Source organism: Poecilia reticulata, chromosome 16 (genome assembly GCF_904066995.2).
Source record: "Poecilia reticulata chromosome 16, P_reticulata-male-v2, whole genome shotgun sequence".
In the NCBI taxonomy this organism is placed as follows: domain Eukaryota; kingdom Metazoa; phylum Chordata; class Actinopteri; order Cyprinodontiformes; family Poeciliidae; genus Poecilia; species Poecilia reticulata.
In genome coordinates this window covers 24,308,739-24,324,778 of record NC_088845.1, presented here as the reverse complement: position 1 = coordinate 24,324,778, position 16,040 = coordinate 24,308,739, and the positions used below count along the sequence as shown (strand labels likewise).

Genomic DNA, 16,040 nt, shown 5'->3' with positions numbered 1-16,040 from the left:
TTTGAATTGATGCATACGGTAGGATGCAGAGAGTGGGGGAGTGCGTTATTGTACTGGGTGTGTTGTAAGACTGTTTGGATGTGTGTGTTTGTATTTTTCCAGAAGTGTTTTAAGTTGCAGCTGCAAGAAAATAAGGGAAAGCTTAACGCATGCAGGATGTTATATCTGTGTTCCTGCAGCTTTAAGCCTTGCAGTGCATCGCCACATCTCAGTGACCATGCATATTTATGTTCATTTGCAGTTGGATCAAAATCCCAAGAGAAAATAGTCAAACCCGTGACAGGGACACCGAGCCCTAAGATGAAGGGTGGGTATTTAAATACACGAGCAACTTGTGTAAAAATGCTACAGCGTTTTGGAGGAAGCTAAATTTAAAGCTGCTTACATTGGTAAACATTTTGTTGTATGTTTAAGATGTGCAGCCATGTTTATGGTCTTGATTGGTGAAGTACTCTGACTTTGGCACAAAAAAAAAAAATTTTGCAGAGAAAAGCTTTCGTTCGCTGTTATCCTGTCTCAGCTTTGTGGAAATATTTTTTTCGAAGTATAAATGAGCATCGAAGTATACATGAGTAAAATAGTTTGCAGATTAATAGACTTTGTTTAATTTCTTTAATGACAATACTTTCTAACTTTACACCCCTTTATCGGTTTTGCTTTTGAAATTTAAAGTCATCAAGGAGGAAAAATTACTACAAAAGGATAATTACGTGCAATTAGTGCTAGACTTGTTATCAGGAGGGAATATGAAAAGGTCACAGAAGAAGCAAGATCTTTTTAATTAGGAAATATCAGTGCAAGATGGTAATTAGCTTGCCTCTAAATTGTACTATACTCTATGCCTGTTACTGGTAATAATAGTATTTGTAATGGAAATAAAGAAAGAATTTGACTCTGGGACACAGAAGCAACATAAACAAAAAAACCTCATAATTTGTATGACTTTTAGCTAAAATCATGCATGTAATTCAGAAAACTGTTCTGCACTGTCACAATGTGTTCATATGACAGGAGGAATTGTGTGAAGTCAATGGACTTCATTAGATACAGATTTCACCATTTAGCATGTGACTGACTAACTTACTTTCATTGTGTGACTGTAGCTAGATGTTTTCATTATACTGTCATATGTCTTCTTGCAACTTTAAATGAATCTGACCTAGTTCTCTTGTAAAATGTCATCTCATGTCATTTGTGTTAACTTACACAAAAGCAACAAAACTGAACTAAATCCTGCCATGTCAAAATATGTCAGTGTTTTTAGTTAGGCAAAACAGTTTGCATGCACAAACATTTGTCTTATTATTCATTGTTACTGTGGTGAAAAAATATATTGGGATACGAATTTGTTATTATGTTAAACACTAATTGATTATGTGTGAACCCTAAAAACTAACAGGATGGTTTTTATCCTTAGTTTTGTTTCTAACCTATTTTCAACCATTGTTTCTAAGAGATAACAAATAAATGTGTCACTTACATTTCATAATGGGATTTAACACAACTGTTATGATTTCTTTAGCAGCATAGTTGAACTACAGAATGCATCCTCAGTTAAACATTAATTTTAAGAGCAGTAGTCGTTGTAAAAGGAAAAGGTAATGTATCATTACCTTTGACTTTAGGTAATGATAGATTTAATGTCAATATATGTAATTATATAACTAAATACTTTGCCACTTGTATCATCATTGCAGTAAATATTAATAGTAAAAGTTCTCTTCACAACTACATTCTACAGCTTCATTATTAATATCTCAAATAATTCACTTGAAGCATCAGCAGTCTTAATGGTTTATGCAACTTTTACTACAAAGGTAATTTCCAACTCTTTACATTTTTTAGAAAGTGGTCATTCTAACCATGACTTTGTTTTCTACAAATAATTTCCAACAATAATTGAAGTAATAATTTGATATTATACAACTTGAATGAAAAAATGATCAACCGTTGGATGCTTCAAGGCGATATGCTGTTCACATCTGGTTGTTTCCTACCTGGCTCTATTTTCTAATGTTTTTCATTGTTTCCCTTCAGTCCCAGACGATGTGTTTGCCCCGGATTTCGTCTGGAAGGGTTCCTACGACTACAAGGGGCAGAAGCAGCCAATGAGTTTGACAGTCACCAGCTTTAATGTTACAACTGGAAAAGTCAATGTAACTTTAACAGACAGTAGCACAGAGTTTCTGCTCTCTGGTGAGTCATCTATAAATTATCTGTCTCCTGCTTCCTACCCTTCACCTCCCCCAGCACCTCTCTGTATGTCACTTCCATTTATTTTCAGGGCGCCTCGTGTCAATCAGTCAATCACCAAATGATCTCATGCATGAGACTGGAAATTAACTATTGGCTTTAAAGACGGATGAATTAGTCAGAACTGACTGTCTGCCCACTCAAGAGTTTTATGCCTGCTCTCTTCCTCTTTTCAATTTTTTTCTTTTCTGCATGTGAAACTTCTACGTTCCTCAGTGTGATTTTTGTTTTACTTTTTAGGCTCAATTTGCTGTTTTAATTACTTCTTTTTTACTTCATGTCTTGTTTGCCTTTTTGCTTTACGCCATGTAGGTGTGTACAAACGCCAGGAGGCACGGTTAACACTCTTGCTGTATCAGACAAGAGCGCTGACCTACAGCTCTTTGGGCAGGATTACGGATGAGTCCTGGGCAATGGATGGATTTGTGAGTATACCAATTAGGGATTTTGAAATGATACCTGAGACCTAAATACTTGTTTTATTTCTAATTAGATTTGTTACTTTCAAGTTGATGTTTCAGGCAGCAAAGCATAATCTGTGGGAGAAAACAAGGCTTTCCTGGACCTAATTATTGCAAAGTCTTCTAATTACAACTTTGATATTGTTTAAAGCTCTGCAAGAAAGTCAGAATCCAATTAAAGGGATGCTCATTTCCGTACTCACAGTGTCTTTAGATTTACTTTAATCCAAATTAGCAGTACGCTGAATGCATCGCTAGCTGCTTATGAATCTGCTTTTTGTTCTCTGTTGCTGAATAAGTGTCCGACATAAAGTTGACATGTGACAGGCCTGCAACAGCTGCGTAACAATTCTAGTCAGAGCTGTGTTTTTTGTTTTTTTACAATAATAAACTTCAAGGTCCAACAAATAAAACCTTTTGACAGGCAACTGCGCACCACACTGAGCTATTGTTGGCGTGCTGCACGACTCCTATTGTGGAATGCAATTTAAAAAATAACAAAGGTGTTATTTCACATTTTAGAGCAACAAAATGTGTGGACTGTGGACTGTCATACCTAATACAGTATGTCTGCAGCCTTTGATAAGGCTTGGAATATACTTCACACCTTTTCAAGTGCTTTGCTGAAGCACACTCCAAATGTACATTCTACTTTTCTCAGTGTTGCATTGTGTTTCCTTGGTAGGTTTCGGCTGAGCCTGAGGGTGGCAGCTACGTGTTCCAGGGTTTCATACAGGGTAAAGACTACGGACAGTTTGGACTACAGCGACTTGGTAAGCAACTCCGAAAAATACCCCAAACTCCCGCCACCATCTGTCACTCATACTCATGTGGCAGACGAAAGAGAAGGAATTACATTTTAATCCAAAAGTCAGTTTTGTTTATTATTTCCTCATGTGGAAGTTTAAGTTTCATTCTGGACACTCTGTGTGAGTTTGTTGCTTGGGGTCATATTGTGAGGAGTTTGTATTGGTTTACTCTTAATAATACGAGAAGTGACCTTAGATATGGGTCACTTCTCCATGCCCCTTATCCCAAACAGCATGCTGTATGCCCAGAAACGTATCCAAACAGAGTATACTTCTGGGCAGGGAACCTGTTTGCAAACCTACAGGCAATGCTAAAAAAATATGTGAAGAAACATCAATGTTTTTGTTTTTTTTCTCACTTCTTTGTTTAATAATTATTACATTCATTTAGCCTAGATTGTACCCCATGCCTTTGATTTTAGTTGGCCATTAGTTCTTGGAGTGTTTTAGCCGCTGCTGGACGGTTCCTTTGGTTTTTGTTTCTTGTCAAAACATTTCCATTTCTGCGCTTCCTGTGCAAAGCAGCTCAATAAATTTAACTGGCAGCTTGATTGATTGATGATTAAAAAGCAGATTAGATTTTATGATAAAAATTGTGATTGGAAATTGATTAGATTCTTTTTTTTTCTTTAGCATTTTTTTTCTTATCTTCCCTTCAGCTGTTAAGATGCCCCACACCTAGCAACCTCTGGAGGCCACACCCCTCCTGTTGAAAAATAGTGTCCTAAGACATTAGTGTGACTCCTTGGTCAGCAAGCTCACTCTGTTAACCATTCAGTCTCCATGTTCACCAATTTACTTTGCTGGAAATTTTGAGATTTTAATCTCCTATTGTTGAGATTTTAGCTCAGATATTTATGGCATCTTTGCTGTAAAATATTTGCAAAGTAACTACTAGTGTTTAAATGTATTTATGAATTAAACAATAGTAAGCTTGTCATGTTATGAAAAAAAAAGCTAAAGTTAGACTAAAACTGTGTGGTGTGGTGGGAATCTCTGAATCATTCTGCTTGTGAGCTGAATGAGAAACGATGAAGGCTGCCACAAATGGATTGGTCAAACCTGTACGCTTATCAGAGATTCTTTAAAACACGATGTCTGATTTGTGAAACTTTTACTCTGTGTTATAAAATAAAACCAAAATGGATTCTTAGTTTCCCAAAAAAATCATTCCTAAAACCTTGTACTCCCTTGTGGAGCTGGATGTAACGATTCTTCTCCACGATAGCAGTGATCTTTTGCTCAGACATTGCTCTAGTATCTGATGCAGTATCTGCATCAGATACTAGTATCTAGTATCTGCTGATGCAGTCTCTTAACAACCAAAGCACTTGTCAGCTCGTCCTCACAACACACGCGAGCATGACTCCGATCCTGAGTGCGCGCATAACCCACTAACATCTGCTACCTCGGATTTCACCTTTGCTCTTAAGAAAGCAGGCCATTTTCCTGGGGCAATTTGGATGAGTTGTGACGTAAAATCAGACATCAAGCAAAAACATTCGTTTGAGTGGCGAAGGCAAATTAATTCAGCTTAGCTAGTTGTCAGATGCAAGCCAGATGGTTTTGTTGGCAAGTTAGATGCTACCGGCCTTGAGTGTTGACACAGCTCTGGAGTGCGAGTCGTTGTTTTACACCAGTATCACAATTTTTTTTTTTTGACAATTTGCTGGAACATCTGCTCATTGGAAATCTCCTAAATTAAACAAGCTGGCGTAACGCAATTACTTAACAGACTCGCTCCTTTGCGACTCTCCAGAATGATTTTAGCAGGGAATGTGCAAATAATAATAAATGGATTTGTTGATAGCATAACAGACTCGGTTGCTGTCTGTTGGTCATTTTTTAATAACCCATTGTTTACTGCATGATGATTTGGTACTCGATAACTAAAATTAAAAAAAAATAAAAAAACAGAATGATTGGAAATGACAGCACATGCTTTTCACTGAGTCAGATTTACCTACAAACTCTCAGGATGTGGTTGGGTTTAATAATGTGCCACAGTGGGAACATTTGCAGCTTTTTTGTTCCCAATAACTGCTGTCAGCCATGTCTCATTTAGCCACATTCATGCAACAGACAGGAGATTATCCCCTTCAGCATCATTGTGCTTCATTCCTTTGTGCTCATCATCTCTGCTGTCATTATCACATGATTGTTCTCAACTCGATTATCACAGTCACAGCGATGATTATCAGTGTGATCAGTACGGCTGGCGTTTTTTTATTTTTTTTTATCAAACGGCTGCTGAGTCTTGTCTGCATGATGATCATCTTCATCACCATCGTTGTCATCATCCCGACCAGATATGTATTCTTCTTTCATCGCCTTAATTTCACTGTTTGCACTTTATGGTGTCATTAAATGTGTTGCACACTGATGACTGGGTTTAAAATGTGTGTCTTTCCGTAGGTTTGACCCTGAGAGAGAATGTCACGCTTGCGGACCCTGAGACCAACGGCTCCACCAACAGCAGTTCTGTTGCGGTCGCTATCCTCGTGCCTTTCTTTGCTCTCATCTTTGCGGGCCTCGGCTTTTATCTTTACAAGCAGAGGTAGGTGACTCTTCTGGGGAAATGCGGAATATGAATTTGCTTTACTTGAACTTCTTAACTGGTTTCCCCAAATCGAGTTTTTTTTTTTAGAGAGGTTAACATGGTTCATGTAGGATCTGGAAAAATGTGAAAATATACAGCTTCAGTTCAACAACAGCAAATGTCATCTCGAGTCACTTTACAAAAATCATTTCAGTGCAATCATACATCATTTCTAATTAGTACAAAGTTATCATCAGTTAGTTAATAATAAATAATTATAAAAATGAATTGGACTGAATTTAAATAAGTATGAAAAAATAAAGTAATGAAAAGTATTTTTTATTTCCATTTTATTGACCCCTATTCATCCATCCATCAATCTATCCATCCATTGAGCCCAATATCTGTTTGTTCACCTATTTATTTATTCATCCATCAGTCTGTTCAACCAAGAGTCGTTTTCCATCCATAGAGTGATTTATTCAACCATAAATTCACCTTCCTTCCTTTACGTTCTGTATATAAAACCTGACTTATGATTATAAATTTAAATTTGTCTAAGGACTGTAAATATATGAAATTAGAATCTGGAAAGGTGTAAAAATCTGGCATAATAACTGGTCTTGATCCTTGAGTTCAGCGTTCACCTAAAGGAAAAACATGCATTGGAATAATATAGGCGAAGCACAGAGGCCAGCGCACACAGCCTGCGGTTCTGCAGTGGGGCTCCACGCTGAAACAGTCTCACACTCGTGAGAGACTTCAAAGCATGATGCAACGTTAGTCAATGCATTACCATCTGAATGGAATTACACAGCGGCACACATCAGTGCATTTTAATGAGTAACGCTTTAGTGCTGTATGTATTTTGCTGAAGGTTCATGTGCTGCGTGCGCAGGGAGACATTTTGTCTTATTTGTAGCCATTAGTTCTCTGAACAGTTCTCACGTGCAGAGTCTGTGACATGCAAATTTCGCTCACAATATGTCCGCTACCACCGAGACGACACAGGGGCTACTCGGGCTGCTCTTCTCACCGGCAATTACCTCACAACCTCATTTACCTTTAGCGGCTGTCCACGCCAAGATAATAGAAGCATGTGAGGGGAAAGTAGAGGCTGTTAATTGGAGGCCTGTCTTTCTGCTAATGTGCAACCTCTTTTTTTTGTTGTTGTTGTTTTTCATTCCACAGGAAAACGGATAAAGCTCAGTACACGGGCTGCTCCGTCCACGAGAACAATAACGGACAAGCCACATTTGAGAACCCCATGTACAACACAAACACGAAAGCTGCGGAAGGGAAAGTTGTCCGCTTCGATCCCAATCTCAACACCATCTGCACCATGGTTTGATGTCTGCTAACGCATAGAGATGGGTGGAGAATTAAACCTAGAATTGCTTTTTTTCTTCTTCTTCTTCTTCATTGAACAGTATACACAGAAAACGCTTTTTCTCCGTTTTCGGTTGGCACGCAGCAAAAGCAAGAAAATTGCTCAGTTGCATAAAGCACAGTTTCAGCTGCAATTCAAGTAGCTGATGGCATTCATAAGAAGGAAGAGCAGTAGGTTTCCTACCTTTTCAGATCTTGTCTTTTTGCACTCTGTGAGTGTTGACTCCTTGAATAAAAGAGCTTCTGGCATAAAGATAAAGCAAGTATTTTCTGCTCAGTTGTATAAATATAGAGCCGTTATTTCACAATACCAAATAAACACTTGTTGTTTTTTTAAAGAGATAACCTAGATGTACCTTCTTTTTTTCCCCCTTTCCCCTTAGTCCTAATGGAGATTATTTTTAAACACGGGGGAATAGAAGACTCTCAACTGTGAGTTGATCAGTGTAATATATTTTCTATTTTACAAACGGCTGGCGTGTTAGAGGAGCTGCTGCTGCAGAAAAGTAACCGTCTCCCATTGAATTGTGTCAGTGCTGTAGTCTGCTCAAAGTTATACGGTCAATTATACCTCTTAATTGGATGGTACCTCTTACTGATGAGATATATGGCCAGGGATTTAACTACAGAAGTGCAGTACAATTTTTGAGTGCCACTGGGAATGCTAGGGCTTTTATTGTTACGGTGCAGCTTCTCTGAAAACAGCAGAATACATCTCCCCCACCAGTGGCATAGTCTGCATTAGGTTTACGATCAACTTGGGTGCAATTAATTTGTCAGGAATAATTTAACCATGACCGTTTGAAATTGCTGACTACCCTAATAGAATAGTGGAGGCAATTTATTCATTCCTGTATGTTAGTCATGCATTTTCTGATTTTGTCTCTTTGCTCGTAAACTTCCTGTGTTCCAAATGAACTAGAGTGGATAACCCCGTCCTTGAGCCTGTATATCACACGAATCTCAAAGTAGGAGTTTCTTGCTTGTCCTTTACAAGCGTTTTGCTTTTGGTTTGTAATTGCAAGGTTGTGAATCTCTAGTGTGCACAGACCCTACAGCCGGCCAGGTTTACCCAGAGGTTTACTTACTGTAACTTTGGATGTCGTCACATTAATGAAAAAGTGCATCAGCAGGCCGTTTGAGGTGAGATGAAGCTCATTGTCTTGTTTATTGCTCTTGACAAATTTCTTTTGCTTTATTTTAGAGTAACTCAAAGACAGAATAAGTGCACCCACTAACTCATCTCTGGTTTTCCCAAACTAGCATTGTTTTCTTTGGGAAACTGTGCCTTAGACAGAAAATTCTTGAACCGTACTCCTACTCTAAGACGCTCTGTGAATATACAGCCTCGGCTCATTTTGTTAACCCTTTTCCTGACATGAGTCATCATTTCAGTGGCTTACACGGCCATCAGCTTCTGCCAACAAATGTACAGTACACGTGAACGAATTTGCACACTTCGACATGAGCCACCATCACTCAACTATGTTTTTTTTTTAAAAGAAAAAAAGAAAAATGAATTTAACACTGTCATCACATTTCTACATCATTGCAGTGCCTTGAATACTGTATAGGCATAAGTTTCGAAGGAAAACCCCAACACTTAGTTTAGTAAAGCTGCACACTCATGTCATCTATCTGCACAGTTTGCAATGATTTAGTGGAGTGATGTCAGATGGTTTAAGTAAAGAAGGCTGAATGCAGCTCATAATTTCATAACTGTGCATGTTGGCAAAAAGTGATCCTGTATAGCAACTGCTGCTACAGTACTTTATACCACTATATTGACTCCTATCATTGCTATTCCATTTTGTACATTTATACAGTTTTGATAACTTGATGGCACTCTTTGGCAATGTCTTGTGTTATCAATATGTAATATATTTTGAGAGTTCACTTTTCCTATGGATGAGCGAAGAAACGCATCTGGTACTTGCAGTATACAGCGAGTCTTGTATCCGGGGGACTCCAAATGTAGAATGCTTTTAAATGTGCCACACAATTGTTATCTCATCCAAGAACCTGTGTATGTGAATATGTACATATTACCAAACTTTTGTAAAGAGATCTATTTTTTATGCAGATAAAGCATTTGTAAGTTATTGAATATGTTGTGTAAAATTTCACATGTAAATGTCATGTAAGATCAAAAAGATTTTGTATTTTTTCTTTATCAGCAATGTATAAATCGTTAATTTATATATAAAACATGAAATAATTCAGTCGTGTTGTTTTTATTCGTATTTGTGGCCATTTGGCACCATATTTTGTGTTCCGAGGTTTGGTTTCCAAACCTTTTGGCCAATATGGACCACACTTGCCCTGATTATTCTTGCATGCTCTTCTCAAAATTTTGGAAATTACTTTTTTTTTTCTTTTTTTTTTTTTTTGCTTTAGTCCACAGCCCAGCATCAACAGACCCATCACCCACAGTTGCATTTATGTACAAAAGTGAAAAACAGCATCACAACTTATAAAAAATACCACCCATTTAATTATACAGCAATAATAATGAAATGTACATGTGTGGCAAAGTCTGTAGCTCAGCCATTTTAGCTCAACTAAGTATTTATTATATATAAATTCTTCAGTGAGGAGAGGCTTTTTGTCTAAAAAGAAAGTAGTTTGGAGAAAATATATTTTGATATCATTTGGGTTAACAATGTTCTTTCTGATGAATAATGTTAAGTTAGCAATCCTTTTTCTTCCAACTGTTTCCCCAGAATATGTCAAGTTGGAAAGAAAATGGGCTAGTAGGTGGAAGCAGCTGAAAGCCTCACTTTTCCACTCATACTCTCTTCATGTTTTTACTTGCGCATCTTTAGCTGCACTACAGTGACGCAGGTGCCAAAACATTAATCCACATCTTCTGCCACACCACTCAAAAACCGCTGGTTTACAGTTAGCTTTCTCAAAACATGTCATTTGGCCCTAAAAAGTTGCTTCACGCTAACGCTGCTTTCCGCTTGAAAGGGAAATCCAGATACCGATAAGAAAATCAGACGGCAGCTACAGTCAAACATCCTCATTCATCGACTCAACCTGAGAAAAAAAGCGAGTCACTGCTCGGCTAATTACTGTGAGTAAACATACAGGGGGGAACATTTTGGAGAGAGCAGTTATTGATTTAGTTTGATAACGCATTCCATGACCTCCATCCAACATTTTGTTCTGCCAGACGTCGCAGAAGGAGGAGAAGCCACCCTGAAGCACATTTTCACGCATTTAAAATTTGATGGCCACAAACAACACCACCACTCTTTGTGGCTGCCAAGGCATCAACAGTGTCGGCTTTCTAGTCAGTGTTTTAAACAACATAATTCAACTTTTTCTGCATTGAGGATATCTGAAGAGTGCAAGTGCTCACTTAATTATTTTGTTGTGTTGCCAGGATGTGCCTACGCACCAGCTTCCTCACAATCAACACCTGCAATCTCCTTGATGGTTCAGATAATTAAAACATTAGACTAACTCTTTGCTCCCCTTGAAGTTAAGATTCTGCTTAGTGTTATAACAGAGAACACAGTGTTGGGTGGGTGGGGGGGAGAAACTGCCTACTTCTCTTTCACGAATCTCACTCACCTTTTGATTGTTTGCAGGCTTTTTAGAAAAACTCAGAAGCCTGGACCAATCCTGTTTTCTGTGTTGCCATAAGTGACTTTGCATCCATTTGGGATTGTCAGTTTCTGTTTAGAGCTTTTATTACTTATGTTCAGCTGTTTTATGCAATGGGTTAGTCTGTGAAACACAATCCATACTGTCCAGTTCCTGTTTTAATGGCCTGCTTCTAAAGGCTATAATTATGGGGATAAAAGAAATAAATCATTTTTTTAAAAATTACTTAAAAGCTTTTTAAAAACAGCACAAAGGCTGTTTGTAATTTGTTTTACCACCTCAAAGGGTTGTAGAGTTTACTAAGATGTGATGTTTAAAGAGTACCAATTCAATTTGCACATTTTATGTTGTTTATACTGGCAGTGGCTGAAATTCAGTGCAATCTGTTAAAAGAAAAAATAAATGTGAATTTGTTTTTATGCAGGCACCAGACGAAATGTTGTTTGTTAATCAAACTTGTTCTGGTTTCCAAGGTGTTAGGATTTTTGGGTCGACCTACTGCATGCGTACAAATCTTTGAAATAACTTTTGGATCTACTTTATCTTGCATACTGCAATATTTGCAGCATTCTTTTTCCAAATAATATAGATATATAATTTTTCAGCATTTGTGATGCTAACATTTCAGTTCATGCATTTCATTAAACTTGAGGATTTTGTCCACAAATGAAACAATTTGCCACGCACGTTGACGTGTGCGCTCGCATATGTTAAAGAAGCCATTCAGAAGGTGCTCAGAATTCAAAATGTTCAAAATAATGAGTCATAAAACATGGAAGAGAGAGAAAATAGTTAGCTTTCTGCTGTAACTTTGTGACAGACTGGATAAAAATAGATGGATTTGTCCCACAAAAGTATAATCGTCATATTGCTCATAGTTTGTCGGGATAATATGTCTTGGGATGAGATGAAGCAAATTGTGGTAATCATAGTGGAGACAGGCTGCAAGACGGCATGATAGAAATAGCAGAGGAAAAAAAAAACTGGAAAAAGAGCAGAGCAGTCAAACGCCTGAATGGCAGGAACTGGTTTGATTTGAGGCTCAGGTTAAGCACATGCTTTAATGTCTAAGCCTGGGATTTGTGTGCGCATTACTAATATTTGCCAGAAGGATTTCCAATTGAAATGACTCTGAAGCTTCACCGAGCAGATTTGGCCAACGGGATGATGGTGCAAGGTTAGCTGGTGGCAGGAGGAGATGTCGGAAAACTCAGGGTGTTTTCTCACTGTGAGCGTACAACTCATTGTAATACAACACGGACTTGACCCGTGTTTGTTCCCCCGAACGTCGCTCTGCTTCATTAGCACTCCGGTTTCTGTGTCGGGGAATCCTCCGAGGGGCTCCTCTGGTGCCCGGTGACGGGTTCATGCAGCAGTTTCTGTACCATGTCATCCCTACAAATGCTCCATTCAGATTTGGTGACTGAGCAGGATGGCGCAGTAAGCCGATTATATCGGCCTGTCCATGCAGACGTCGGTGGGTTTGTGGCGAAGCGATGTGACGGGCAGAGATAATCAGTTTGGTCTATACATGGTTACATGGCCAGAGCCGGTTGATGATCCCCAAGACGTGATGGCTGGTGTTCTCAATTACCAAAAAAAAAAAAAAAAAAAAGAATTATTTGCTTCTATTTAAATTTAAACGGTTATTATTGACTTGTGAAATAATATTAAATTGATTATAATTTTTAATCGTATTTTAAGTCAAGTTTATTTGTACAGCACATTTCAGCAACAAGGCGGTTGCTTTCCACCATAAAAGTAATAGTTTCTGATGTGCTTTGGTGCCAACAGAAGTATTTTATGTCTGTTTAGTGTGTATTCTCTAAGCCACATAGAACTAGAGGACTTTTGAACTGGGTTGATGTGCTCTACTTTCCTAATTTCACTGAGAATCCAAGCAGCAGCGTTCTGGATCATCTGCAGCAAGACTGATTGACTTGAGCAATCAATGCAACTAAAGGTAAACACTCAGATGAGTTTCTCTAGATCTTGCCGAGACATTAGCCCTTCAATTCAAGTGATAGAAGACCAACGTTGTAATTGTCTTAATGTGTCTCTAGGTCTGAGTCACTAAGCCCAGATTTTAGGCCTGTTCACTAGTTTTAAGCATATTTTCTATTGCTTGGATAAAACAACAATACATAAATGTTACATAGAGCATTTATTTATTATTGTTCGATACATAAACTTCAGCAGAAATATAGGCGTCACCCTTGCTAAAAGTTTTGTAGCGGTTTTCAGGTGCTTACTATGCAAAATTGTTGTTGTCTTTAATAAGAATAATTATTAGCATGATAATGGCCTGTCAGTGTTCTTGTAGATATTTCCAAACTTTTTTTTTTCTAAGGAGAAAAGTGAAGTAGCCGTCACTCGACCAGCTGACCAGCAGAAGCAGAAAAACACTCTGGTCACGTTGTCACATTTTGTGGCAGCTTTTATGAAGGGGTTTTCAACAGTGAAAAAGGAAAACATTTAATGTCTGAGAATACCAGAGCTGCTTGGGTCTTTCATATGGGACTGACTGATGTATGGACTCCAGAGACACGGGGAGGGACAAAGGTCGAGACACCAGGGCTGAAGGAAGATGGTACAAGAATAGAGCCCAGCAGTGTGTGTGTGTGCGTGTGGGGGTGTGTGTGTGACCTGAGGTCTTTATAAGATGCAAGTTTTTGAGTCCTGTAGGATTTCTTTATTGATGGGGCTCTCATTCCTCATGATTTGGTTGTTGCGATGCAGGAGGCTGCAATTCGAAATAAAATCCATTGCTGTTCAACTGAGGCTGTATCTGCAGAGCCTCTGTGGTCGCCACTTTGAAGACGACCACTAACAAATACAACTTTCTGTTTTTTTAAAACCTTGCTCTGTGCGGTGAAACAACGATCTACAGCTTAATTTAAAAGATTTTTTATGCATTTTTTTTATTTCTTTGCTCTCATACAGAAACTATGTATGTACATTAAAATGAAAATGCCCAAATTCTGCCAGTTTATTTCTTTTGGCCTTTTACATAATAAAAAAAAGTTTAAATACTAATTTCTAGTCAAAACATCAACACTTCCCGGTATGACCAAGTGTTGATGACAAACTCCTCTGTCAGGCTTTTTGTGTCTCATATCATCTTGTGTTTACAGTCGGAGGAAGGAGTTAGTCAAGTTGTTGGTTTTCCTCCCATGTGCACGTCAAAGCATAATGACTTGTGTTTGCTTTCATGGATCTTTTGCTTCTAATGTGCTGGACTGTCAGTTGACTAACTAGCCGCTTTCTCTGTGTGTATTTCAGTCTTCCACTAATGAGCCATTTTGCTCAGCGCTCAGTGGCCAGATGTCCTCGGGGTGGTGGACTGTTCATGAATCAAATGGGAAGCTGTTGAGAAAAGAAAACCCCGAGGAACTATCAGTCACAGCTTATGACTATCAAACTGCAGGTAAGGCACTCAGAATTCAAACGAGACGGAGAGTGGTTTTAATTTCCACAGCAAATTAGACTGGCCTTTCTGGCTAAAGGATCAAACCAAAGAGATTCCGTTCTGGAATATTTTAGCAGCATAAAAGCTTAATGACACAAAGACAAAGTTGCAGCAATTTGCACGGATTTTTGCTTTGTTTGACAAAAGGAGTAAATGTTTCTAAAAGCGCAGTTTAAAAGAGTGTCGAATTTGATATACTCATTTTAATCTTAAAGTGGATGAATAATGTAAATTCTTTCATTACTGTTTAAGAAAAATCAATTTTTAACCCCGAGTTAAATTGCTCTGGGAAATGACCCGCAGTATACTAAGCAAGTCGGAATAAATTGAGGGGCGGTAAGCGGAGGTCAAAAGGCATGAAGAATGCCATCATTAAACCAGCGAGGGGCACTGAGTGCGTGTGTGTGTGTGCGTGGGTGTGTGTGTGTGTTTGGGTGGGTGGAAATGGAAGACAAGATTGACGTCAGTTTTTTTGAACATGAGGGATTTTCGGACATACCTACAAGATGATTAATAATCATGCATCTCTCATCGTAAATCAGGAGAAAGATGCATAATGTAAAACTCCTCGCTGCCTAGGATCACTGGCACATCACACACTGAGCTGAAATAATTAGAATATTCAGTTGAATATGTATCGCTGGAGTTTTTAACCTTGAAGCGTAAACCAGAAAGGAGGGATTTTTGCTGAAATGAAAAAGCAATGAAGAGCAGTGTGACAGTTGAGGAAATATTCATATCCTCGCCAGAGGGAGATGGGAGGATATCCTACTTGTTTCTGGTTGTCTCTGTTGGTTGTCCACACAGCTCAGTTTTGTTTTGTTTTTTTACTTTTTTTTAAGTGTACTTTCAATCTTTGATGAACTGAACAGTCATGCTCTGCAAGGTACACCAAGAAGGGGAAAAAATAAGTGAATTATTTGTTCGAGAGCCCTCTAGGAAGCTTCTCTGAGAACACGCGACCTTCACCTCCGCAACAGGAAACACCCCATCTGGTTTCTTGTTTTTCTTTGTAATTATTATAATTTGAGAGACATTTAAAATCTAAACACAACACAATTTATGTAGTCTGAATGTTGGCTATTGTCTCACACTAGAATAAATGTGGGTAAATTTGAGCAAAACAACACTTGCACAATAATTACACTGTGCACCAATTACATGTCTGAATATATTTTTGAGTTCATTCTTTTTGGTTGAAGCGACTATATCGAAACAGATTTAACCTGTTTTACAGATTATGTAATTCTCCTATGGAGATTCTATCCCATGATCCTCAATTAGACACTAGGAAACAAGAAAACGGTTGTGAGATTTGGCTAAATGTTACCGGGATCTCTTCAAAAAGAACTCAGAACATTTGGTGGATGTTCGTAACTGAACGTAACTCAGTTTTTCGCAAAGTAAGTAAAATAAGTTTCTTGCTAAACTTTTGCCATTGTATACAAGATAGTACCTCATATATGATTAACCAAGTGAATGGTATCTTATTTTTGTCCCTCATT

The 16,040-nt window shown here is 38.2% G+C and overlaps 2 protein-coding genes across 6 annotated transcripts in view; both read left to right on the top strand.

Annotated features, from left to right (window-relative positions):
• The window catches only part of LOC103478352 (CUB and sushi domain-containing protein 3-like), a 245,173-nt gene extending 235,500 nt beyond the window's left edge, over positions 1–9,673 (top strand). For all 5 annotated transcript variants that reach the window (XM_008432116.3, XM_081597601.1, XM_017309426.2 and 2 more), the window contains 6 exons: positions 242–307; positions 2,038–2,196; positions 2,566–2,678; positions 3,400–3,487; positions 5,939–6,080; positions 7,254–9,673. In XM_008432116.3, the coding sequence (XP_008430338.2) occupies positions 242–307; positions 2,038–2,196; positions 2,566–2,678; positions 3,400–3,487; positions 5,939–6,080; positions 7,254–7,413 (728 nt within the window). In that variant the 3' untranslated portion in view covers positions 7,414–9,673. The remainder of the gene's footprint in view (positions 1–241; positions 308–2,037; positions 2,197–2,565; positions 2,679–3,399; positions 3,488–5,938; positions 6,081–7,253) is intronic.
• A 3,797-nt stretch (positions 9,674–13,470) lies between these two features.
• The window catches only part of LOC103478349 (protein lifeguard 1), a 31,266-nt gene continuing 28,696 nt past the window's right edge, over positions 13,471–16,040 (top strand). Inside the window, exon 1 of the mRNA XM_008432113.3 lies at positions 13,471–14,493. The gene's annotated coding sequence lies outside the window, so the exon portion shown is untranslated. The remainder of the gene's footprint in view (positions 14,494–16,040) is intronic.